A 26,289-nucleotide genomic window follows, 5' to 3' on the forward strand; every position below is an offset into this window, starting at 1 on the left:
TTGCTTGGTTTTTTTTTTCATTAGCTTCTTGTAGTTTATCGAACTATAAGGATATTTAATGCAAATGTTGAGGCAATTTATATTGCCATCTGTTTTTTATACATTAGATATACATTTTTTGCATAATTAATAACCTTTCTGAGAGATATTGACTCTTTCTTTTTGACGCCTACTAGAAAAAAGGACACGTTACTGATCATTTTCATATTCAGTTACATATATATTTTTCATCATCATCCATATTCATACATATATGTTTCATAGTTCTTTTTGTTTCTTAATCTTTACATTTCCTGGGCAAAATTATAATTGAGATACAACAAAAATTGGCTAGCTAAAATGTTTGTCCAGGTCATGTGGAACCAATCTCTAAATAATACAAATTAAAATTGCAGACTAAGAAGAAATAAAAAAAGTAAAACAAGAAAAAAAAAATAAACTATTCATATATATTCTCTATATATGTATATAATATTTGTAAAATTAACTTTTCTTTCCAAAATTAATCCTTTGTGCTAATTGTATTTTGATTACATTCAGTTCGCGAGCTATTGAAAATGTCTCTCGAGTCTTTTTTTGTTTTGTCTTACGAAATTTTTATATATTCTTGGATCGGAGATCAAACTGTCATCATTTGTAGAGATCCAATCTTTTGCGTTTAGTTGGACTACGTGAAGTACGTCCAGCTCGCATTGCTGCCGCGGCATTGGCACTAGTCGATGGCCCTTTGGGAGTGGTGGGAGCACTTGACGATTCACCCGAGCTCATCTGAGTGTTGGTGGCGGAGGAGTTGGCGGTGCCAGTGGCAGTTGCACCAAACCAGCGTGTGAGTTTTGTGGTTTGTTGCTGCTGTTGGGTGGCCCTTATAGATTTTGGTGATTTACGTACATTGGCCATTTGCGTTGAGGTACGTTCCTCTGGTGTGGGTCCGGAGCTAATTAAATAGTTAGTAATCTTGTTTGGCTGCTGTGGGGAACGCAATGAAGCTTGCTGTGTCTGCTGGTGGTGCTGCTGCTGTTGTTGCTGTTGCACAGGTGAAACATTTCCCCCCGAATTGAGGCGCAGTCGACTACCAAATTCACGATTATTGGTAATCTCAAAAATGTCCATATCACCTTCATCCTCTAGGAGATTTCTGCGTGGCAATGTTGGCATAACCTGAGTATTGGCTGGCTTTTCTGGACGTCGATGTGGCTCAAACATTTGCTCCAAAATGTCCAGGCAAGAGCGTTCACGTCTCTTTTTGCCAATTGGCTTGGTTTTGGCATTTTGTTGTTGCACTTGCTTCACCTCCGAGCCAAAAATCTTAAAGCCCTCGAACGGTTGAGGCTGAGTTAGGGTCATTTGGGATAATTCTGAATAGTTACTAAATATATCTGGCGATTTATTTTGTTGTCTTTGTTGTTGTTGCGAGATAAGTGACCCAAAGTTAGAGGAAGAGACACTCACTGGCGTTGCCTGCGGATGATGATCCTCGTTTCGTTTTCGCTTCAAAGCTCGTGTCCGGCGACTTTGTGTGGGCTGCGAATGTGAGCTATCATCGTGTGAGCTGGATACGACAACAATCTCTCTTTGCTTCTGACTGACTATGGGGACGACCAGCTCTGAGTCACTGAAGAGATTAAACGCTGATGGCAACAAAAGACTATTTGGCGTGGCAGGTGAGGGTGTAAAAGGCACTCGAAAGCCAGGCAATTCCAAAACGTCTAGATTCTCTGGCACCTTTTGGGCACACTGCAAGTATTCTGATGATATTGAACTAGAGCTAAGCAATTGTGGTGTTGCTGTTGGGGTTATTGGTGGTGGTGGTTGTGTTGGATTATCGGCTGCCATAGGAATTTCCTTGGCCAGAGACTTTCGTTTCGGCCGACGTCCTGCCTTACGTTTGGGTGTCTCAGTGGTTCTATTTCTATTCATATATTTGCTAACCATTCGAGCGGAGGCCGAACGAGTCAATCGTTGCATGCCCCGAGTCATTGGACGACTGGGAGTCTCCGCTTCCTGTTTTACTACCTTGGGCTCACTCTTGGGACTAACCGTATTCCTTATAGCATTAGATTGGGGTGTAGCTATTGTTGTGCGCCTTAGACGGATGTTTACATTTCTGGTCGCTAGTACGGGCGAAGGGTGCTTTACTGTCTCCATTTCCACCTCAGATTCACTGATCTCCACTGGCAACGGTTTCAACGGTACTAAACGCTTTTTGGCCTTCCGTTTTGTCGTTGGTGTTGAAGGCACTCGCTTATTTCTCTTTTGTGGTGTCACCATCTCACAGTCATCACTTGACACAGTGAACACAGCTTGTGACGTCGGCGGCGCCGGTATCGGAGGCTGTCTGTCTTCCTCTTCGGGCTCAGACATTTCGAAAACCAACGGCGACATGGCCAACACTTCATCACTATGTTCTGATAATTTCTCTGGCTCTTGAGCACCTTCCCGAACACGCTTCAAATTAATTATACATTCCATAATCTCATCAGTTCCAGCTGTGGAACGCGCATCTGACGAAGATATCGTGGGCAGAGTAGAGCCACTCAGTGTACTCTCGCTATTGTTGGCTGTCAGCCACAGTTTAAGATTATTATTGTAATGCTCTACGCTGACCAAGGGTAAATATTGATCAAATTGATGTCGATAACGACGCAGTCGATAATCTCTAAAAGCAGGAATTCATGATGGGTAAACATTGAAATTGGAGATAATAATTTTACACTTACCTGATGTACTCGCCTAGAAAACCTCGCTGCTTGTAGTATTCCTCGAGATCGACTTTCTTTTGAAAGACCTCTTTGGCATCGGGCAAATGGAATTTGCGCTCAAAACTACGATATGTTCTATATTGGTTTTCGAGGCATCCGCCCAGACGAAGTATGTTATACAAAAGTTTTGTCTCCGACTATAAAAACGAATTCTAGTTAACATAAAAGAGAATAAATTAAAGATATATCTCTATGCCTCACTTACGGTAATATCTACACTTGAGATCACAAGATTGACCTTCTTCTCGTAGTGCTTGAATAGCATAGAAGTACAAAAATTATTGTTTAGCGTATGCCCACGATTATCCACAATGACTAGATCAAAATTAAATCTACTTAGATCCCCAATGTTTCTCAATACACTCCATTTGGCTAAATAAACACTGTGCGGTGATTCTGTGGAGTCTGGGCGAAAGTGAGTCATATTAGAAATGCATTTCAAACTCTATCATGTCGTGCCATCGCACTCATTTTCGTGACGACAGCGACAAGTAACTCCTTCCTCTTACCTTTGACATCCTGTATTACGTAGACAGGTAAATCCGTCAAGATATCAAAATGAAATTGCCAACCAGATAGCAATCGGTCATCGTTTTGCATTACAATCAATGTTTTCTTTTTGGCCGGCTCCAGGGCACTTAGTAGTGCCACCACAGCTGCACTTTTACCCAAACCGCTCTCATCGTTGTATATACAGAATTGGTGTTTGGACAGCCGTTCGTAAATAAATTGCACTGCCTCCAGTTGGAAACTCTTCAGATATTGCGTTGTCTGACTGCTGACAAGAACATTGGTGGCAAGTCGCAATTCTGGTGTCTGCTCCGAGACAAAGTGATACATGCCCGATTTGTTTGAATTGTGTATATATGATATGTGTGGATAATACAGAGGCTGGAAGAATTTTTGGTCTCTTGGTCTTTCTTCGTCTACTTTATTATATTTTCATTTCGATAGTCGCCGTTCACCGTGGCACTCAGGTCGGCGCTCATTTCTAGAGATGTGCAGAACAGTAGAACTGCATAATTATCGACTATCGATATACAAAAAAAAAAAACTCCCTTTACTCACATTCAAGCTAACAGAGCATTACTATTGACCGGCAAAACCGTGAATGGTTTTGGAACATTTTATTTAAATCTTTCATAAACTCATTTTTGTTAATTATGTCTGCTACTAAGAAAGCAAAGAAGGCTGTAAAAAGGAAGGCCACCAAAGAAGAAATCCCTACACAAGAGCCTCCTGCACCTACCAAAATGAGAATAGTTGTTACTCCTTGGCGAGACACGTGCGTTTGCGTAAACAAAACAATTGACTGCTCCCTGTCACATGTCACTCACTTCTCTTTCTATTACAGATCAGAATTTACAAAAGTCTATAACTGGCTATTCGACAAGACCACCTCCAATGAGGAAAGTCATTCCCTGGCTCTTCGACAAATACGCATTTGGCAATATCGACGTGCCAGTCTCTGTCCAGCAGCTGTTCTAGCCACTTCTGTTCTCATCGAAGCTCAGATGGAGGATAAAAAGGGCAATAGCCAAATCCAAAATGTATATGCCAGCGCTTTTACACGCTTTTACAACTTCATGTCTTCCATTATCAAAGGGCATAGCGCGGCCAGTATGTATGAAACAGCGGAGGAATTGGGCTTGGATTCATTTATTGTAGACCTGAGACATTTATGTGCCCATGGCCAAATTCTTCCCCCAGTCGATGTGCTTCGGAAAGCTACAGTCTTTTGCATTGAATGGCTACGTGGATACTATTGGCTGCCTCACAAAGAAAGCATGACAAATTTAATTGCTGAAAAATTACCCAGCAAGGATTTACAAAAGTTTACTCAAACAATTGAAAATCTTCTTGAATTATATGATCTTGCTCTCGAGTGTTATATTCTCAAAGCTCATAAACTGAAAGCCATCAGTAAATTGAAGACAAGTGTAGAATTCAATAAGTTAAGAGTCTATAGTTCCAAAAAGAAGGCGAAGTCAACTATGGAAATGATCACCGCTTTGGTCAATGACATGGGTATAATGCTGAAAAAGGAATCGACCTCAAAAACAAATTTCTTTCAAATATATTTGCTCAAATTGTTGGACAGGAAAGTTTTCCTAACGGCCGGCGTCACATTCAAGGAGAATGAGGAACTTGTTATAGAAGCCACACAGTCAATATTTAAAATGCTGGCTATTCAGGGGCATATCGATGATTTACTTGTGGCCCTTATTACCTTGGCTGAGAATAAAGACCAGCCCGAGGAGAAACGTACTGGTGCCAGCTATTGGGCAATAAAACTAATTGATACTCTGAGAATGCTTAATGGCATGAAGAAAATGTATCAAGAGGAACTGAATCTGGTGGGAATTGTTTAATCAAATGCTCTCCAGTAAAACTCAACTAATAACTTGGCTTTGAATTTCAGAATGATAAATTCAAGGACACAGGCTTTTCATCTCTTAACAATACAATAGTTACAAAAACTATGAAAACTCTATTAATACATTCTGGAAGGGATCTTTCGGTGACTTTGATCTTCGGCGATAGTGCAAAGAAACCACGAACTTGGTCATTCGAACGTGAATTTGTATTGCAACGTGTGGGTCTAGTGAGTGATTACTCTGTGGAGATTCTTAAAGGGTAAATGGAGATGAGATTGATACTATAAAAGGAAATGGCTTTATTTCACATGTTCATACTTTCAGTTTACTGCATATAGTCGAGCCGCCTTTTAGTGCTGAACAGTTAAGAGACTTAACTAGTCTTTGTAATATACGTTTTCGTTTGCTGTCCGAGAAGGAGACCAAACAGATGAAAGAGGCTGAAACGCAATCAAATTATAGTCTCGAAGACTTGGAGAATCTTGTGTCGGACTATGAAGGCAATGTCCCTCCCTCAACGGGCAAAACATATGGTCTGTTTACCCTAGATACTAGTAAGTTGGACTGAATAATGTTTGAAAATCTGATTATATCTATTTTCCCTCTTGTTTTTAGATCCAAATTGGTCGAAATGTGCTTTGGGTGTTTTACCCTATTAAAAATAAAATTGCTTGAATTTGTCTTAGTTTAATCACTGTATAAATAATGTATAATTATAAGTATTTTTTTCTCCTTTTGTAATAATCGTTTATCCAAAAAGAGTGTGGGACTTGGTCTATTTTTTTTTATTTGAATTGGGCGCTCTCAGTTGAGCAAGGTGTGTGTGTGTGTGTGTTATGGAGAATGGCAAATAGTGTTGTTCAACTTGGCAAAAGTAGCCAAAAGTGGCTAAATGAACACCACTAATGGTAGCGCTTAATAACTGACGTCAACAAAAAAACTGTGCGTGCTCTTGCTTCAATTAATAATAGAAATTTTGAAATGTTTACCCTGTGGACCCTAATTGAAGCATCGTTGCTGTGCTTAAATGCAGTCTGCATACTGCATGAGGAGCGTTTCTTGGCCAAGTGTAAGTCGAATCTGACCCCGGATCAGGCAAATAATGATCAGAAACTTGTGCTTTTGTTTTTCAGTCGGTTGGGGCCGGCATGCAGGTCAACAGAGCTTTGGAGCTCCTACAGCCAAGGATCAAGTACTAAATCTCATCCGATCTATACGCACAGTGGCGAAGAGTAAGAAAATGAAGCAACAATTAGCCACAAGTAGCAACTAATAAAGCTAATTTTTTTTTTTTACAGTTCCATTGATCTTCCTTAATATAATTGCCATTTTATTTAAACTATTACTTGGTTAGATTTACACACACACACATACATATCTATTGTAATAAAAAATTTTCTTTATATAAAAAGAAAAGCTCCGCATTATGTCTGTGCCGCCGCTGCCGGGGTCGATTTACGTTGAAGCACACATTTGACCCGATTCTCTAGGGCTATGCTATAGGCGTCTAATTTATAGGCAGCTGCCTCCAGCTTGTCCACCGTGTCGGAGATCTCATCAATTTGCTGCATTAGGGGAGCCAACTGCTGAAACTTTAGACTCAGCTCGTTGGTTGAGCCATTCAAATTCTCGGCAATTTGACGCATATCCTTGTACTTTTCGATAGTCGCCTTATTCATCTCCTCAAGCAGTTTGTAATCCTCGAGAGGTGCATTCAACTCATGCGTGATATAGTCCTCGGTTTTGCGAAACATCTTTGTGGCCAGTCGCGAGAGATTGGGATCGTGGGCATGGGCCAGGGCCTCGAAACTGGATGTGCTAGTCGAAAGGGTGGGTCCTCGCAGTGGTGAGTCCAGTAAAGGATCTTGACTGGCGGCTCCGGCGGCCGCAGTGTTAGTTGTTGGCTTTTCCGTATCCATTTTGTTGTTGCTTATAGGACAAAAAAAAAAAATTAATTCCAACAACAATAATGCCAAGTTAAAATGAAAAATTAATCAGCTGTTGTTGTCCACGTTTTACTGCGATTGGCAATGTTTGTGTTTTTGTACAAACCGTGGTGCAAAGTACAAATTTAATAATTTATTTAATATCCTATCACATTACGACAACAATAATTTAAAATGCTGAAACATTTAAACAGTACAAACATTATATTTGTTATAATTTTAAAGCAATATAGTTTACTCGACTTTCTCATATCTCTGGGCCCAATGTAAGGAATTGAATTTCCCTGTGAATGACAAAAAAAAGCGAAGAGCTTTACAAGTTTAAATTTTTGTTTGATTTAGTTTATACATACATATATATAATTGTTATTGCTATTATGTAGTTTAATTTAGTGTGATAAGACTTGAAATTATCATTATAAAAATTCACCTTCAGCTGGCAGCATGTCGCAAACCCAAAAGGAACTCAAATTGAAGCATCTTTTCGATGGCGGCGCTTGGAATGTATACGATCCGAATGTCTTAAATCTGGGCGTAGGAGCTCCAGGCACTGATCTTCTCGAGCCATGCTGTGACATATTCCATCAGGCCACGGCACATTGTCTGGTAAATGATACGACAATGGATGAAATTTTTCTTGCTAACTTACATTTTTTGTATTTTTTTGAAAAAGGAGCGCGAAAAGTCAACAAATCAATCGCTGATCTTTCAGTATGGACCCAAAAGTGGCAACTATGAAGTACGCCGTGAGATAGCCAATTATTTTAGTTCACAGTACGATATGCCCATGAAGAGGTTAGTCCACATTGCGGTTTAGTCTTATCATATATATATACTTAATATTGTATTTGACATTTATGTGGTTGACTTTTTAGTGAGGATTTGATTATCACAACGGGAGCCACGCAAGGTCTACATTTTCTGATATCCACACTAATTGATTTTAAGGGTTATATATTTGTGGATGAATTTACGTATATGATTGCTTTAGATAGCATGAAGGAATTCACTAGCTTGACTCTGGTGCCAATTAAATTAAATGATGATGGTGTCGATCTGCATGATCTCGAAGAGCAGGTGGCAAAATCGGTATTTAAATCCAATGAGAAAGAATTCTGGGGCATCTATTATACCATACCCACCTATCATAATCCTACGGGTATTCTCTTTTCGCCAGGTGGGTGCCATGGAAGAGATTTAGATTGATTTCTGATAGTTACATTTTGTCTTTTAGCTGTTTGCCGTGGCATTGTCGACTTGGCACGCAAGTATGACTTTTTGGTGGTATGTGACGATGTCTACAATATATTACACTATGGCGAGAAACCTCAACATGCCCGTTTGCTATCCTACGATGTTTGTTCCGATGCAAATTACAAGGGTAATGTCATCTCCAATGGCAGTTTCTCAAAGATCATTGGGCCGGGCGTACGTTTGGGCTGGCTAGAGGTTCCGGCACGTCTAAAACCCCATCTGCTGCAAAATGGCTTGATACAAAGTGGTGGTTGCTTCAATAACTACACAGCCGGCATAGTTGGTAGCTTATTTGAATTGAATTTGGCTCAAGAGCATATTAAACGTCTCTATGAAGCCTACAAAGAGCGCATGTTGGCCACCATTGAGTTACTGAAATCGGAACTACCCGCCGATTGTAAAATGCTGAAGCCCAGCGGTGGATATTTCATTTGGATACGTTTACCCGAACCATTGGATGCGAGTGAATTTCTTCAGTATTGTTTAGAGCATGAGAAAATTGCATTTATTGCTGGTGCTAGATTTGCTTTGGCAAATGATATGGGTAAGCAATACTTTCGACTCTCCATTGCCTTTCATGGCAAGCAAAAGCTACAGGATGGGGTCAGACGTCTTTGTCGTGCTTTAAACGACTATAGAAAAACTATAAAAGCTTAGTTTTTAGTACATAAATTTTATGGCAATATACAAACGTTTATTACGCTTCTCTATATTTTTTGTTTTTCCACTTTATATTATCATAATTTAAGGCAACTTAGCTGCTAAAAACTACTACTTAATGATTACGATTAGAAGCTATATAGAGTTATTTTTAAATTGTTATAAAGTTTGTGTTTTGTATTTTTATGTTTTCTCTGTTTTGTTTTTTGTTTTTTTTTTCCTTTTTGTGTGTTTTTCATCTTGGGCATAATATTCTTAAAATATCACAAATCTGATCAATTTCATTTAAAAAAAATTATTATTATTACATATATTCTTCTATACAAGTTTATCAAGTTTACAGACAACAATTAACTGTACAGAAATCTTAATAACATTCGATATATATTTAGGATTTTGCTTTGCTATATAGCTTTTAGTTGATAGTATAGGAATGATAGTAAATCGAAGTTGAGAAAGAGAAATTTGTCAAGAGATTGAGAAAGCAATTGAAGCATAACAAATGAATCGAAATTCGGAACTTTAGGGATTTTTAAATCCCACTTTTGTTGGCCCAAAGTTGTGTCCTTTATATATACATTTGTATATGTATGCATTGGTAGGTAATTGTCTATATATATAGTGGGTCTGTGAATGTTTATCGATTTACATAGTTTTATCATATTTTATGTTTTTGTTCATAATACTTTCACTTGTAATTGGAATGCCACTTGGCAAATTCAAAGAAAAACAAAAAAAATTCATTCATTAACAAACCAAGATTATTAAATAACAAATTACTACTCGGAGAATGTGAGTACAATCTCTTTGAGTGAGGTATATGTGCCTATAACCAGGCCCAGTATTCCGACAATGATTAACACAAAGTTACCTATAAAAAGGAAAGAGTTAGTTAGTTAGTTTATTGCCTTGAAAGTATAAAAGTTCAATACACTCACTTAATAAAAGCCATATTTTGGCAATACCCTTGGTGTGATACCAATGTGTACAGATTTGTATAAGAGCCGGAAAAGCCAAGCCCAAAGCTGATAGACATAGGGCACCAAAGAGTGAGATAAACAGCTCCAGATTGGGTATAGCCACAGCCAAAAGAACTGTAAGTTAAATATTATTTAATTGGCTTTCTTCTGTCATGTTTTTATATGTACTTACAAGTGGCAAGAACCAGAAGAGTTCTAACTGCATACTCCCAAAAGAGTTTATTACGCTGGGGTCCCAATCTGTCGGCCACATAATCATTCCAAGTGATATCAATGGCCACATAACAGGCCAGGCCATGGGTTATATAAATGGCAAAGGCCAACATGCCCTTGACACATTGAGCCAGGCTGTAATTCACAATAAATAAAACATGTTTCTGCACTTTCCATCCATTTCATGTTCACACTTACATCTCATGTTCCGGCAGGTTAAGCGTTATGGATCCCAGCACAGAGGTGCCATAGTTGAGATAACCGAATAGACCCATGCCCACATATAGGAACACAATCAATACCATCGACACATTAAGCACGCCACAACTGCCGCCAAATTTCTTTGGGGTTTTCATCTCATTTTCCAATGGCAATATAACACCGATTGCCTCTAATGCGAATAGCACGGTGCCAAAGAATAGTGGGAAATTCTCAATTTTGCCAACCGCATCTTTGCCCTCCATTGAGATGGGTTCACGGAAAATGTAATAGCAAATGATGCCAAAGGAGACCATGGTAATGGCATTGGCCAGAGTGGAGAACGGAGCCAAATATTTCAAATTGCGCACCCAATTGATAAGAATGAGGGGCACTAAAATGATGATCATGCATAGACGTACATCAACATTCGTCTCCCAAACGGCATCCACAATTGACTTGATATTGGAGGCCACAAATACCACATAGACACAACAAGTGCCCAGTTGATAGATCAATAGGAAGGTATTGACCACAGTTCCAATATACGGAGAACAGGACCGAAAGCATGATGGTCCCTCGTTAAGAGCAGCTTCTGCAACAGCTGGATAATTCATGGCGGGCATCTAAAGGATAATCAACAACAACAACAACCTATGAGAGAACTGCTTATCATTGGATTCCATTCACAGAACTAACCTTCTTTCGGCGGCATAACTCAAACTCTGCCTTGACCAATTGATGTATGCAATATGTGCAAATGAAACCAATGACTATAGTTCCAATCGATCCTGTCACATAACCAGAATTCTTAAAGGCATTAGGCATAGCCAAAATTCCGGTACCCAGTGAGCCTTTCAATAGATGAAACAATGTTTCCGCATTGCTGAAAGAAAAAACATACAAAATTATTCAAGTAAGTGAAAAAGATTTTTTGAACAGTTTTCTATAGTCTAAATAGTTAGTTTAAGTTTATAGTTTAGATTAAGACTTATTTATCCGTTTAATTTATATGCATACTTGGGGTCTAAGATTAATTGGAACGATCAGTCTAAAACACGTACATTAAAATGTTTGAAAAGTCTAACTCAGTTCATTTTGTAAAGCAAAAATCTCAGTTTATTGTTTCTAAGTTAAAAAATTAGATATTTTTCCACTTCAAATTTAAGAAATGGGGTTTGCCAGACACATTCTGACATAGGACACGATTTTAATATATTTCTACTATAGATAGCGAATTGTGCTTTCTGGTACCTTCTTAAAATTTAATTCTCTATCCAGTAAACAGAATAATAGTTCCTGTAACAAAACGAAAATCTCGGTTTTTAACTTACTTTGCGCTCATAGGTCTATACCCCTGTATAAAATATATGATATTATGTCGAATTTTATTCACTTAGACTATTTTTCATGGTTTTTATCTTCTTTGCATTGGAAAAATCTATATGTAGTCTATCTTTTACGGTCATTTATTTGATATGCATCAATTAATAATGAATAACATCGTTGGAATCGTTATCTCTTGCTACAATCAAATGATGAAAATTGGACTGGATTGGATTGGAAAATATGTTTCTTTTTTCCTTAAGCAGGATACTAAGGAATGTCGTGACAAGGTTTCTTTGTTTGTCCATACCTTGAAAATTCATAAGGTTTTATTCCAAGTTGGAACAATTTTCCACAATGTGTATTTAGCTTAATTGGCATTTTAAGTTTAATAAATTATTGAAATACATATTTGTGAAGCATAAGAAATGTAAAATACCTACAGTTCCGGAAGTTTGATAAAGTTGGAATGAAAACAAAAATATTTGCCGATAAAAAGAAGAATAGTGAAATTTTGCTCCCTAAAGTATGCAAAAATTAGTCAAAAAATAAGCTATTTAAAACAGAGAAGTCTTTTTTAAATGTATTGTGAATAAAAAGTGGTTCACCACCGTACAGCTTCTTTTATTTATTGAAGTTCTGTTTTATTGCTAACAATTTATGCATTGATAAACTGTTGCATACTTGAGGGTCATAATTGAAATCATTTTACAACCCTACATCATCTCTACAATTCTTGAAACATCTTCCATTCATGTGTTTTCAAACAAATTAGTCATAAACAGAAAAATTAAGATTAAACTTACGTAGTGGGATGTTCAACTTGACGGTTCTCATAGGGATTATAATCGGGATCTTTGGCAACGATGGCTGCCTTATTGTTATTATTTGTGCCCTTCTCGGCTAGCTCCAATGATGGATATGTTGTTGTGTGCTTGCCACCAATTCCTCCTCCTCCTGCTACTGTTCCTGGCTGTTTAATGTTATCCACATGATCACCAATAAAGGCGGCATTACTATGCCCGTTTTTACTCATGTTGTTGATGATGACGATGACGGGGACTGTAATAAAATAGAACAGATAATACTAGGTAAATGGTTTAGATATATAAAATGGAATGAAGGCAAATGTTTGAAAGAATTCATTCTATATACCTCTAACAGGCTCAAGTGCGTGCAATGCACTGCATTCTGCAATCTGTCTGTCTTTTGCTTAAAAATAGTTTATATTTTTCTAAATTAAAAGCAGACCGCAACTGAAATGTCAAGTTCAATGCAAAGCAAGATGTTGTCTACCCCCTACACACACACACACACACACACACACACACACACAGCAACACACACACACCCACTAAGGCACACACGATTCTGATAAAATCGGCATGTTCTACCTACCTACAAAAAATCAAGAATACGTTTTCAACTTGTCGTGCAAAGAGATTCTCGTAATTGTCGCCAATTTTACTGTCACACACTTGTCACTAACTTTGGATTCTATTCTGATTTTTCATATATATACATGTATGTATATATATTTCCCCCAACCCCTAGAACCTTTCTATTTTTTATTTCACTCTTTATCTGCTGTGACAGTAGCAAAAACAACAATTGCCTATATCTTAATTAGAAAATATGTATGACATTTAGGAAGATTTGTTTCTTTTTTTTTTTTGTTTTTTTATTGTACCAGTTAAGATAATCATAAACCAAAAAAAAAAAAAAAATGAAAAAAACAACATGAAACAAAGAAGAAGGGGGTGATAACAAAAAAAATGGAAATTTTGGTACATTGAATTTGAAATTTTTCCGGTTTTCGCATATCTTGCAATTAGATTTAATTGCTCTTGAATTGACTTCTTGACATCATGTAAAAAGAGAACTATAAAATGCATATAATTGTGATTCACAGATAGAGCTAGATATTATATATATCAGGTAAAGTAGTTAGTTATCTATAGTGCTGGGCTATGGCACCCACAAATTGGTTTTGGAACTTGTCTTTACTCGCATTATGCATGCATAATCTCAAGTACATCTAGTTTACTAGTTTCTCTTCTGTCTACTACTAACCTACCTATGTAGGTATTTATTAAGCTAGTCTGAGATATGCGGAAGTCATTAAATGTGCCTAAGTGACTTTTGGGAATTGTATGTATGTATGTGAGCGATTTCAGTTGCGAATGTATCTGAGTTTCCCCCCAACTATGCTAAATGAATTATTGATGATGATGATGCATTGTCAGCTTAACTTTTAAGAAAATGTTGTATAGAATATATAATTAATAGTTTTCACAGAAAAAAAAACTTCCCCCTTGACTCTTTTAGATAAAGAATTTTCCATTGAATGTATATAAAAATATCAAGAATAAATTATGAGAAACTTATTGATACTTAATCATTGCGGATCTAACAATGCACATGAACAGAATTGAATTCAAATATATTTAAGTACTTGCTTTCAAAAGTATTCACTGAAAATGTTATCAGAGTTGAAAGTAATTTACTAATAAGGTTGCAAATAAATTGTACAAGTTTAATTGCAAGTTTTTGAATTTGCTTTTAACAACAATCATTCTTAGTTGAGTAATAAAAAAGTGTGAGAAAGTGTAAAGAATTGTTTTAAGAAATATTTTAAGAATGTTTGTTTTTAAAATTTTATAGTTTTTTTTGGTTTTCCGATGAATTTTACTAGCAATTGTAAGCAGGTTATCTATATAAAACTATCAGACTCAAAATATTTCAGATAGCAATCATATTTTTAACCTTAAAACAAGTTCAGAATTAAGACTACAAATATGATATGGAAAAATATATGGGTAAAGCTTACAACTTTATTGTTGCATTTTTTTTTTAAACTAAAATAGTATAAGTTAAAAAAGCTAAGTGTTCCTATTTAAATTACATACATTGTTTTCTAATTAGCAATTTTTTTTGGTTTAATTCTTCTATCCTTACTAGGATAACTATTAATTATTAACATTATTGAGGGATTGCTAATATATTAACTATCTATGTATATTTATCGTTTCTCTAAGAAAGATTTATAGATTTTGAGTGCTTTCTAAACATAAAGATTCAAGTTGGCAAATCTTGCATATCATATGTCCAAAAATAGATTGCGAAGTCATCTTCTGAAGACAAACGTCAGTAAACTCACTTTTTTTTCTTCTTTGTTGAATTTTTTCTTTTTCTTGTTTTTTTACGCAAAATTCGCAGAGATTTTGTTGATAATTTATTCTACTATAATTTATGCAGGCAAAAAAAAGTAGAAGCCAAACTTGATAGTTAGTTTGTTTTACTAATGAAGAGTGCAGCCGGTTTAAACTGGATTATAGACGCATTTATTAACACAAGAAACAAGAAGAGATCCCAAAAAGACACCAAACAAATCATTGAGATTTTGACACTTTTTGCGCATGAGTTAATGTAAATTGTTCTTCTTTCACAAGCAAATTGAGTTGAGAAAACTTAAAGAGCTAACCCTGAACAGATAGACCAGACATACATTCATAAATAGATATGTATCTACATATATCTGTATCTGTCTCTGTATCTTCACGTGTAGACAGCAATGGCACGCGACTATTTCGTTTCGTTTTTCTGTTATTATGTTAACATTTTTGTATTTCTATTGTTTTTTATCAAGTATGTGGTGGTTGGATTATTTATAACACGTCTGGGTCTTGACAAGTTCAATGAGCCTGGCCTAAAGCGGGCGGCCTTAGACGAAAACAAAAAATTGGAAATTCAATTGAATTTAAACTTCTTGTCTTATGAAAAGTTGTTGGCCTTGCTCTGCTTTAAATATTATTGATTTAATTGATTCTTAATGGAAAATTTTGCACTCTACTTCAAGTTCTGTTCATTTCAAAAGAATAGCATTTATTTTTGGTTAACTAATTCTAATCCGAAACCCAAAAATGCATCAAATTGCCAAATACTCTAACAGACAAAAAAAAAAACAAATTCGACATGGTTCAGTAGCTTTGTTTGCAATTTTCTGTTTTTGCTTTTTCTCTCGTTTTTATAATCAAATTATATTGCCATTTGACGCGCTAAAAGTTAAATTTATCAACAAAATATTTCACAACAAAATGAGTTGGACAATTCGATACCCTTGAAAAGTAAGAGCATTTGTATATACTTATAAGGAAATAAGTTCAGCTCTCGTCTGCCTGCTTTGGAACTAATATAGCCCTCAATGTAAGGGTATCACTGTGTACATATGTAAATTGTTTGCCTTGTGTGTGTCTGATGACGCTAATGTTGCAGAGTGTTGCGCGGGAGTATCGCACTTCAGGTAGACCCCAAAGATCTCTGAGGTGTGGCCAAATGTCAGGGGGCAGTTACATAGCAGTAAGCAGTTATAGGTGACTTAAGCCAACTTAGTTGGATCGTAATTTAAGTCATTTGAATTGCTATCGCATTACTACTTCTACTACATACTTGGCATGCTCTGTAGCAAAAGAAAAAAAATTCCATCTGCTCTCGGTCGTCTTCTGTTGTTTTGTTCATGTTTCATCTACGGCTTAAAATGTCAAAAAAAATGCAGAGAACTTTGTTTGGACAATCCGGCGTATGAGTGATGGACTGACACATAAACTAACAAACTAACAAACTCACTGACTATGTAGAAATATGCAAATATAATATCATAAATAACACTTATAAATCTCAAAAATTACTTCATTTACTTTAGATAATCAATTGCCAAAAATGTTACAATTTGTTTAAACAAAAAAAAAACAAACAAGATTCATTAAAAAAATCGTTTTAGACTCTCTTTAGCCCAAGCTTGATAATTTTCCTCATAAACTGTTCAAATTTTGATACTGAAAAACGATTTTCTTATCATTAGTATTTGAATTACTTGAAATCAATTGAAGATTTGATAAACTTGGTCAAGAGCTAAATCCAAAGCATCGTATTGAGTTCAACAAATTGAGACTCTATATAGAATATATACATACATATGTATGTATGTTCTACTTCAACAGAAGCAAATGATCTGATCGTTAGTTGTATTCATTTATAAAACTTAGTAAGGTAACAACTCAACAAGTGAGTAATCAAGTAAATGAATAAAAAAATATCAAGTTTACTTAAAATGTTCACACACTTACTGCAAAAATTCAATGCAATTCCTTTACAAATACCTATATTTCTTCAAAACTCTATCTAACCAAGCAATTAAACTACCAACTATGAAAATGTAATGAGCACGATTCATATTTTAAATCAGGAATGTTACCAGGAGTCCAGGCCATGTTAAAATTTCGAGTAATTCGGGATTTTTTTTTATCTGCTTATAACTCCATAAAAAAGTCTTTGAAGAGGTCGAAGATCCTCATACTGCAAAATGTCTTTATTGAAAATAACTAAAATTAATAAGCCGATAATCTGCTTCTTTTTGATTGGATACTCATCGAAAATGTTTTCTAGATACGTTTATAAAAAAAATTTAGAAAAATTATTACCAACATAAGTCTAGATAATAGTTTTATATCTACATATGTTTCACATACCTGCACACTTATTGAATTTGATGAATAAACTTTTATACATTAGTCTATCATATTTTCATAGCGATTTATTATTTCAAAATTGAATTTTGTTTTTTTGACAGTTTATGGCCAAACTTTTCTTCTTGTTGAGAGATTTCAAGTGTCATTACCAAAAGGCATATATGCAATAAAGACCTTGACCTGGTTAATTGGCATTTTGACAATTCATAACTCGCCTATTCATCATCAACTGAGCTCAAGTCACTTTTGAGGCATCGAGAGTCATGTCATCTCATCCCATTTCATCTCATCTAATTTTGTGTCATAGACATCTTTAGTTAGTTGTACTAAAACTGAGTACAGCCTTAATTGATGTACATGTTTTTGTGTGTTTTTTGTTTTTATTTTGCTGCACATTGTTTAGTTTAGTTTAGTTTTCTCCTTTTTTGTGTCTAAATGTTTGCTATATATTTTATATCCCATGTCCAACTTGACTGACCTGAGTCTCCTCTCTCTCTCTGTGTGTGTGTGTGTGTGTGTGTGTGTGTCTATTTTTGTGCATTTTGATCAATAATTTGCGTCAACAAAATTTTTGTCGTTTTTGTTCGAGTAGTTAGCTAATTTTAAATGCAATTAATTTGAATTGAAATAAAGAGACGGTTTTTGTGAATTTTTTTCCTTTTTTTTCGTTTGTCATTATATGGTTTAATTATAACAACAACAAAAACAAAAACAGCAGCAAAAAAAAAATAAAGCCTAAGAGAAGCTCTCGAAAAAAAGTAACAACAAAATAAAGTACTTCCGCTTTTATTAGACTAATGATTCGGACTTACCGACTGGCACATATACTATATATGTATTATATATGTATATATATATATATTATATGTTATAGATGTATGTATATATATATCACAGTTGGATTTACATAAACGTGCAACAAGTCTCTTGTAAATGGTTATTAGTGTTGTAATGCTAATTCACTTCGCAAGATTTTCGCAAGGGCACTTTGTTTCGCACTTTCTTTTGGCCTCTTTTATTTTTGTTTTTAACAAAGGTTTCTGTGATTTTTGAGGGAAGGGGGTAATTACAAGAAACAACGTAACAAAACAGAACAGATAAAAAAAAGAAACACTCTCACTATGGGTAGATAGTTACTATATATAAATATATGTTTATATATATTAGTATATATATATTTTAGGTTTCGATCTGCGATGTGATCGTGTTGGCCGCCCGTTAACGACTAAATCAGACCCAACGTGGGTCACCAGTTTTTAAGCATCGCGCAAAACATTGCACGACTATGCGAACTCAGTTGAATGGGGCAGAGTGAGACAGCCAAAGATGAAAAGTGTTAGAGAGAAAGAGAGATGTGTTGGGATGGGGGGGCAAGGAAAAGCAGACAAATTTTTAACTAACGCAGATTTTAATGTACAAAATTTCATATGTTTAGTATGTGTGTGTGTGTGTGCGAGGGAGTGAGAGAGAGCGAGGTAATTCTAAAAAAAAATCAGGGTAATTTACACATATTTATACTTTGGTTTCATTCATTGGGTTAAACGATCTACATATCCCATATCCAAAGGTTACTCTAAGCTAAGTTTGAGAACGTTCTTCAAAACGATTGTCAGCCTTCACCTTTAGTCTGATTATTAGTTGCGATAATACCGTAACATTCATTGTCGTACAAAAATTATTCGAAACTCTACAAATATTGAATAAGTATCTAAAATTGTTAACTTGATTTGAATCATTTGCTTGTTTTTAAAATATTAAAATGATCACCAAGTCCGGATATCCAGATATTACATCTCCAAAAAACTCCAAATTCAAATAGAAGGCGGCACGAATATATTCAAACCTAGGTTTTTACTGAAAATTCGACAATGAGACAGTTTAGTGTTCATATAAAATGCAGTGCTTACACAATTGGAATAAATATTTAGAAACTTAATCATGGAATGAATAAATCTTTATAACCCAATTCTTGTATGACCGAATCATTCAGAGTACTCTGAAGATTTGTGAATCTTGAATATTTTAAGTATTCATTCTTCATACGTAACATTCATGTCACTTGATTCTCTATTTATTCAAATCAGTCAAGTGTTAAATGGAAGAATAAATTTAACTAATGCATTTACGCAATTCATTTTAAACTGATTTAAGCCCATCGTATTTAAATAATGCACAGAGTGCTCTAAATATTCACAATATTTTGAATTTTTGAGTATTCAGAGCGGATTGACATCATTCATTTCGTTTCATTCTCTATTTGTTCAATTCAGTCCAGTATAGTATAGTATAAGTATAGTCAAATATATAATATATGTAAATATATTCATAACTCATTGACATCATTCTCTTCATTAAATTCTCCATTCATTCAAATCATTCAAGTAAAGAGTAAGTTTGACTACTAGCAAGAGCTAGTAGCCTAAGAATGTGTACTCAATTCATTTAACCTAATTTTTACGAATATATTTGAGTATGATAACTACATGAGAGAACTATCGTTCTAAAATAATGTACGGAGTGCTGTGAATATTCGCCGTTTTTGATTTTATTCAAATGGCCTAATCATTTAAGAACTACGAGTGCTTTGAATATTCATAATACTCTGAAGTTTCAATTGCACACACTCACTGTGTAGCTTCCATCAGAATTCTCTATCAACTTCTGGGCTTAGTGTATAGATTCTTTGTCTGTAGAATGCAGATTCTCAAGTTCTTAAAGCTTAGATACAAAAATTTGATGAAAAATTTGTGATATCTTAAGGATCGTTTAACTTGTGTCATCAAAAACAGGTTCTCATTCGACTCATTCATTTTAATCGGTTCAGTATTCATTCAACCAATAGGCGCTACTAAGTCAGCTTTTGTATTTAATTAGTTCTTTTCAGTTTCAGCCGCATTCACCGGATGCATTATGCTACTGAATGCTTTAAATGTCGTTGCAATTGACAATGGTTTTTTGTACTTTGTTAAGCTAAAGAAACTTATATTTTAAACATAATGATCTTTCATTTGAGATATATCAGTTGGATCAGCTTTATGCGAGACCAATTGAAAGGGTGTTCATTTACTCATTTCACATCTAAAGGACTTTCTGTGTATTTGAGATTAAACATCGTGTTCATATGAAATGACTTCCTCAAATCAGATGCACTTAAAATATATACAAAACGAAATTAAGTATATAACAAAATTGAGTCATAAAGAATCATATGTTGGGTTATTATCCCTATTCACTGTGTAAACTAAGGTTTTGAGTTTTATAATTGAAGCTTCCATTAAATTGTCACCTGTTTACAGTTTTACAAGCTTTAATTAATATTTACGTCTACAGAACATAAAAAATATTATCTGCAAGTACTTTCCTGCAAAAGCATAATGGATAAGATACGAATGATATTGCACAGTTGAGAATTTATCGAATCATCAATAGAACAATTGTCTTTTGTAATATTGAAACTTCAAGATTAAACTTTATCATTTTCACACTTTACAACAATTGCAAGTAAATATGTAAGTATTTCTCTGGTTTGTTTGCTATTTGTTCGATAAGCTGACTGCATTCCCTCTAGCTGAAGCCGTTTGTCAACAACAACTTGGCAAATAAGGGCCTAAAGCACCTTAACCCCCTTATAAACTTCAACTCCTTCTCCTTCTCCTTCTCCATCTCTCTCTCTGTCTCTCACTCACTCACTCTCACTAATTAGTCCCTTTCTCTCTGTAATATTTTGTGTTTTCTTTTATGCTTTCCAGTATTGATCGTTGCCAAAATATATTGCAAAGAGTTGCAAAAAGAATCAGTGGGGCGGGGAAAAAATGCTGCTTAAATTTGTCGTTGCATTGCCAATTAACATTGTTTTTGTTTGTTTTGTTTTTTTTTTTTGTTTTTGGTAGTTGCAGTTAATAAACTTTCTCAGTAAACCGGTTAGCTTGTTGTTGTTGTTGTTATTGTTTTTGGCAGAGAATTTGCTTGAAATTTCATTCGAAGGCAAGACCTTCCTGGCATACATTGCGCATACGCAGAGTGTTACAATTAATCAAGTCTATGGGTAAAGTAAAAAACCGGTCAAGCGGCGTCTAGACTTGGCTCTGACGTAGTTTTTGAATGGTAGTTGGTTAGTTGATTGGCCTGTTGGTCTGTGTATGTTTAGGTGTATGTGTACGTGTGTATGCTTCATGACGTCAGAGGCTCTTTCTTTTTGGGGGGTGTGAGGTATGTGGGGCATGTGTGAATCACGTGAAAACCAAATATAAATTGTTTGTTTGATACGATCATATTATATGGGTTTTAGGTTTGGTTTATTCATACTCACTTCAATCAATCAACCGATCAATTTCATCTTTCTATGACGTTAATTGTTGCCATCTGTTATCCCAATTTCTGGCAATTTACTACAAAACATGTTAAATGATTGGCTTTATAGATTTGCCACCATTAAGACCACAAACGAAGGTGCAAATTAGTAACAATTTGTGCTACTCAAAAAATGTATTATGATATTATTCAATTTCGCATGTTAATAGATCATAAAAAGCAACATCAGTTGACGCACATTACAAGGCAATTCAGTATGTGGCTGATTAAGCTGAGAATGAGATTGTAATTGATGAGCTAATATGGAGGTTAAGTCTATCTCACTAGATTTGATTAATCTATCTTATTAGATCCCCATTGAATAGATATAGATGCTTTAATTGGAAACTTTTTTAATTGATCATAGCATAAATAGAGTAAAAGTTAACTAAGTTTTAGTACACACAATTAACGTTATTAATTGGCTAAGCTATACAATGATAATTTGGTTATTGATGGCTCTAAATGGCTAGTTAACATAATAATTTAGTTAGTATTGTTACTTACTTTTTAAGCCATCAATAAACGAATTATCTCTGTTTAACTTGGCCAATTAATAGATCCTTTTACTACATTAGTTGTGTAATGAAAGAGGCGTTTACTTTGTAGCCAATTTAAAATTAAGTAGTTTAATTAAATAATTTGTTTTTATTGCTTTATTAGCTATTTAAAGCTATTAGATGTTAGGTTTCATTATGCAGGATCCAGTTAATTAGCGCAATCAAGGAAGGAACAAAAAACCTTTTAGCCCCATTATTAAGACAAAAATTGCGTTGGATAGATACGTATATTGAATTAATGGTAGCAGTTTCTGTTAATAACTATGACAAATTTCCGCACTTCATTGTGAAATCAAATCAAATATTATGTGTATGAACAGGTCGGTCTATCAATTGTATGGCAAATTTAACTAATTTATTCTAAAATGAAAAGTAAATTGTAATGAGAAATTTCGTTTTCGCCCTGAACTTTGTAGTAAGTGTTCAAATACATTAAAATGTAAACACGTGCTAACTATGTTTATCCATTTATGGGACTATGGTATTATCTCAATCCATTTGCCCCTCACTTGAGGTATTTGAACTGCCCTTTGGCCGGCCTTCTCCCTGGAAATAACCGACCAACCAAACGCCCACCCACCCCACCAACAACAACAACACGTGAGGAGCCAAAATAATAATAAAAATAAATAAATTATATTTAAATAATCTCTGTTGTATAGAGTCCAAGTAAAACTTATAGCTAAATTGGAAAATTACTTTGTTATGTTGCACACACACACACACACACACACACACAATTTGTGGCGCGTCTGTAAACTATTTTAGGTATTCCATATATTTAATCAAAAATTGCGCATTTGGGTGATGAGAGATGTACGAGAATATTATGAGTGCTGATTTATTTATTATTATATTATTTAGTTGAAAGGAAATGAGAATTGAGAACGACATAGTTTTCAAATGCAATTCCATATTATTTGTACATATCTCGATCTGTAAGTAACCAGTTTACATTCCCCCACATGAGAAAAACAAAAAAACATTCATATAAAAATACCTATGTATGTATATACATATTGTCAATCATATTTAAAGCGCATTAGCATTGACTCTCAAAAAGCCAATAGCTTATGCTATATTTAGATTGCTTTTAGTTGACAGCCTTGACTGATCCTTTCAGTGTTTTGTAAAATCAAAAATTGAAGGCCCAAGAGAGGATCAAGATAGAACTGCCGATAAATTAATGCAATTCTTCAAAAGGCAACAACTTATACTATATGTAAATTGATTTTAGTTGACACCCTTGATTGATCCTTTCAGTGTGAAAATTGGAGATTGAAGATTATGATAGATCTCTTTCAGTTGCCCATGAAAAAATGCACAAATCAGTCATAACAAATTTAAGTATACATACATACAGGAAACTCGACCTCATGCCATTCGGAAAAGCCACTCATCATTAAACAAATTGTTTTAAATACCTTTGTTTTGGCTATCTAAATAGTATTCCAGATCTTAAACGCAAAGATAAGTTTAGCAATGACTGGCACGTTAAATTGTTGTTCTAATCTTGGCCAATAATTAAGCCAACTAACATGACAATTAAGTTGACAAAATGTGAATAAGGAATTGTAAGAACTTATTAGAAAACCAGAGGGTACAGAGGGTCGACCGAGTCAAAGTTTGTCTAACCTTGCAATTTTTTTGTTACTCTTCCCTTACCTAAGACGTGCGAGCAGTCATTAATAGCTATGTTAAACTGAGAAATATAAAATTTATGACATTTACATAAAGAGTATCGAAGGTATACACAAAAGTCACTGGCTTCCACCGATCGTTGCTATCGGAGCTAGTCACCTGATAAAACTCACCAATATTAAATTCTACGACAATAGCTCAGAAAATAACGAAGTTATTGAGAAAAGTCACTATTCGTGACTTTGCAGTTTGTCTGGGAGCTATATGATATAGTGGTCCGATCCGGCTGAGTCCGAGATATACAAAGTAGTTTGTGCAAATTTCAACCCTCTAGATCTAACGGACTAGAAGGATATTGCGTTGATCCAAACGAACGGACGAACATGGCTATATGAACTTGTCTCGTCGTGCTAATCAAGAATATACAGTGGCGGCAAAAAATTGGAGTGCTTTTTTTTTTACCTTAAATTCTGATTTCATTCGATTGTTACTTAATATTAGTGAAAACTTTTGATATGTTAATTTATAACGTTCAATTGGTTATTCTATTGAGATGATGTTCTGTAAACTTCGTGGGCACATCTCTAATGGGTTGTTTTTAAGTGGGTTTTAATAAAAAGCCCAAAAATTTGGACCCGGCAAAAAAAAAAAACACATTTTTAAAATATGTAATATTGATCGTACACCTTTGGACTCAAAGAAAAAGTTTTAGGTCTAGTAAAACTAAGATAAACTGCATACCACAAATTGTAAATTTGGCCCCAGGGTCCAATTTGGAGCCAATTAAAAAATTCAATTTTGTGTGTATTTTGTTGGTCTTCCTGTTTGGCGTCACTTTTCGCCACTAACTCACACCAAAGTATAACTACACTTGAACTATGAATAGTTATAGTGAATTTTCCGTCGAATGAGATATTGTCCATAAAAATCGGATTAAAAATAGATAGACTTCGTGCCCTGCAAAAAAGGTGTTTATTTTTTTTTTAATATGTGTTTTCAATAGCCCAACTATTTCCCTCTCTTTCTTTTGACGCAAAACGCCGCTAAGTAGGTAAAAGGGACAAAAATTCGCCAACAGGCAAGCAATCAGAAGACGCAGTAGGTAAAAATATTTAAATCTTGAAATAGTTTTTATTGGAAAAAAACCCTTTTACCAAAAGAAAGAGAGGGAAATAGTTGGGCTATTGAAAAGAATATTGTAACAATCAATTTTTTGCCAGCACTGTATACACTTTATATGGTCGGAGATGCTTTCTTCTATGCGTTGCACACTTGTGACCAAAATTAATATACCCTTTTTGCAAGGGTATAAAAACTGCATATCGAATGAAATTGGTTCGCTTAGTTGACTTGTTCAGTATGGAGAGCAACATGTCGTATACTTTATGTGCTCTTATTAATAACTTTTAGCTGTGATTGTTAACTTGAAATATTGTCAGAACTATTAAATGCAGTTGGCTACCATTTTTCTTAGACAAATTGAAAAAAAAAAGAAAACATATTGCAAAACAGAGCATACTTATAACTAAGTTAAAATCTACAACCTACACTTGGAAGCAGTCTTAAAACCGTGTGATATACATATATATATATGTATATAGAAGAAATCTTCTATATTCAATCAGATGATTTCATTTTATTTAATTTTGGATATTTTTTTTTTTCAATATTATTGACTTATTGATTTTGGCAATTAAATGGTGAGAAGTCAAGGTTTTTATTGAAATAATCCATCTTAAGAGCTGTCGTCCTCCTAACTGATTGCGTCTCTCTGTTGGTTATTATAAATGATTTGTATTTTGAATCGGATCTGGAATGTCAATAACCTGTTTAATAACAATCAATGTTATAAAAGACGAAGCGGGAGGAGGTCATTCCGATTTGTTGTAAAACTTTTATGAATTACTCTCAAGGATGAGGGAGTTTTGTTTTGCCCATGTGCTTTGCATACAAAGATTTAAACAATTTGACTAACAATTGTTAAGGTAATCCCCCTTCAATCGGTCCATATACACATGTATGTACAATATATTGAAGCTATAGTCATCAATTTTTACTTGCGACTTCCAGTTTTTTTTTGTTTCGTGTTTATTTTTTCTGTATGTGCTGTGAATAATTAAGACCAACGGCCACAAAAAATGCATTAAAAAGAAAGAAAAATAAAACCTGTTTGCTCTTCTTCAACCTAAATTTAGGATGCATTTTACAATGTTTATGCAAATTTTTGTATACATGTAAATGTCATTTGGGTTTTTTAATACTAAATCAACATGTGTATGTATGTATATATGTATGTGTATACTTATGTAGATAATATTCATTTAATATATGTATGTATTTCAGCTCATTTTCAGCTTACTTGAGATTGCCATAAATTAAGTCTCAAGTACGGGTACTCAATGTGTGTGTGCGTGTATGTGGGTGTGCGTGTGTAAATTGAATCCATTGCATTTGATTTTGTTTCATTTTTGGTTTTGTTTTTCTTTTTACTTTTAT

At 34.8% G+C, this 26,289-nt stretch overlaps 6 protein-coding genes across 6 annotated transcripts; 3 read left to right on the plus strand and 3 right to left on the minus strand.

Moving 5' to 3' along the window:
- Nucleotides 1-502: 502 nt before the first annotated feature.
- On the minus strand, nucleotides 503-3,747 carry LOC6645589 (protein suppressor of underreplication). The gene is made up of 4 exons (XM_002067888.4): nucleotides 3,269-3,747; nucleotides 2,965-3,164; nucleotides 2,718-2,896; nucleotides 503-2,656 (listed from the first exon to the last, which is right to left on the minus strand). The coding sequence occupies exons 1-4, from the start codon at nucleotides 3,597-3,599 to the stop codon at nucleotides 631-633; spliced, it is 2,736 nt and encodes a 911-aa protein (XP_002067924.1). The 5' UTR covers nucleotides 3,600-3,747; the 3' UTR covers nucleotides 503-630.
- An 83-nt stretch (nucleotides 3,748-3,830) lies between these two features.
- On the plus strand, nucleotides 3,831-5,898 carry LOC6645415. The gene is made up of 5 exons (XM_002067889.4): nucleotides 3,831-4,044; nucleotides 4,114-5,116; nucleotides 5,182-5,396; nucleotides 5,462-5,691; nucleotides 5,753-5,898. The coding sequence occupies exons 1-5, from the start codon at nucleotides 3,923-3,925 to the stop codon at nucleotides 5,794-5,796; spliced, it is 1,614 nt and encodes a 537-aa protein (XP_002067925.3). The 5' UTR covers nucleotides 3,831-3,922; the 3' UTR covers nucleotides 5,797-5,898.
- A 123-nt stretch (nucleotides 5,899-6,021) lies between these two features.
- Nucleotides 6,022-6,514, plus strand: LOC6645416 (immediate early response 3-interacting protein 1). Its single transcript, XM_002067890.4, has 3 exons — nucleotides 6,022-6,206; nucleotides 6,271-6,369; nucleotides 6,436-6,514. The coding sequence occupies exons 1-3, from the start codon at nucleotides 6,119-6,121 to the stop codon at nucleotides 6,489-6,491; spliced, it is 243 nt and encodes an 80-aa protein (XP_002067926.1). The 5' UTR covers nucleotides 6,022-6,118; the 3' UTR covers nucleotides 6,492-6,514.
- On the minus strand, nucleotides 6,436-7,099 carry LOC6645417 (biogenesis of lysosome-related organelles complex 1 subunit 2). Its single transcript, XM_002067891.4, has one exon. It carries the CDS (start codon nucleotides 7,054-7,056, stop codon nucleotides 6,562-6,564), a length of 495 nt encoding a protein of 164 aa, XP_002067927.3. The 5' UTR covers nucleotides 7,057-7,099; the 3' UTR covers nucleotides 6,436-6,561.
- Nucleotides 7,100-7,417: 318 nt separating this feature from the next.
- LOC6645418 (2-aminoadipate transaminase) lies at nucleotides 7,418-9,047 on the plus strand. Its single transcript, XM_002067892.4, has 4 exons — nucleotides 7,418-7,689; nucleotides 7,757-7,878; nucleotides 7,959-8,260; nucleotides 8,318-9,047. The coding sequence occupies exons 1-4, from the start codon at nucleotides 7,528-7,530 to the stop codon at nucleotides 8,992-8,994; spliced, it is 1,263 nt and encodes a 420-aa protein (XP_002067928.1). The 5' UTR covers nucleotides 7,418-7,527; the 3' UTR covers nucleotides 8,995-9,047.
- A 134-nt stretch (nucleotides 9,048-9,181) lies between these two features.
- Nucleotides 9,182-12,776, minus strand: LOC6645419 (proton-coupled amino acid transporter-like protein CG1139). The gene is made up of 6 exons (XM_002067893.4): nucleotides 12,521-12,776; nucleotides 11,088-11,274; nucleotides 10,389-11,014; nucleotides 10,150-10,325; nucleotides 9,936-10,091; nucleotides 9,182-9,868 (listed from the first exon to the last, which is right to left on the minus strand). Exons 1-6 carry the CDS (start codon nucleotides 12,748-12,750, stop codon nucleotides 9,777-9,779), a joined length of 1,467 nt encoding a protein of 488 aa, XP_002067929.1. The 5' UTR covers nucleotides 12,751-12,776; the 3' UTR covers nucleotides 9,182-9,776.
- Between the last annotated feature and the right edge of the window lie 13,513 nt (nucleotides 12,777-26,289).

This window comes from Drosophila willistoni (genome assembly GCF_018902025.1).
Source record: "Drosophila willistoni isolate 14030-0811.24 chromosome XR unlocalized genomic scaffold, UCI_dwil_1.1 Seg143, whole genome shotgun sequence".
Lineage (NCBI taxonomy): Eukaryota > Metazoa > Arthropoda > Insecta > Diptera > Drosophilidae > Drosophila > Drosophila willistoni.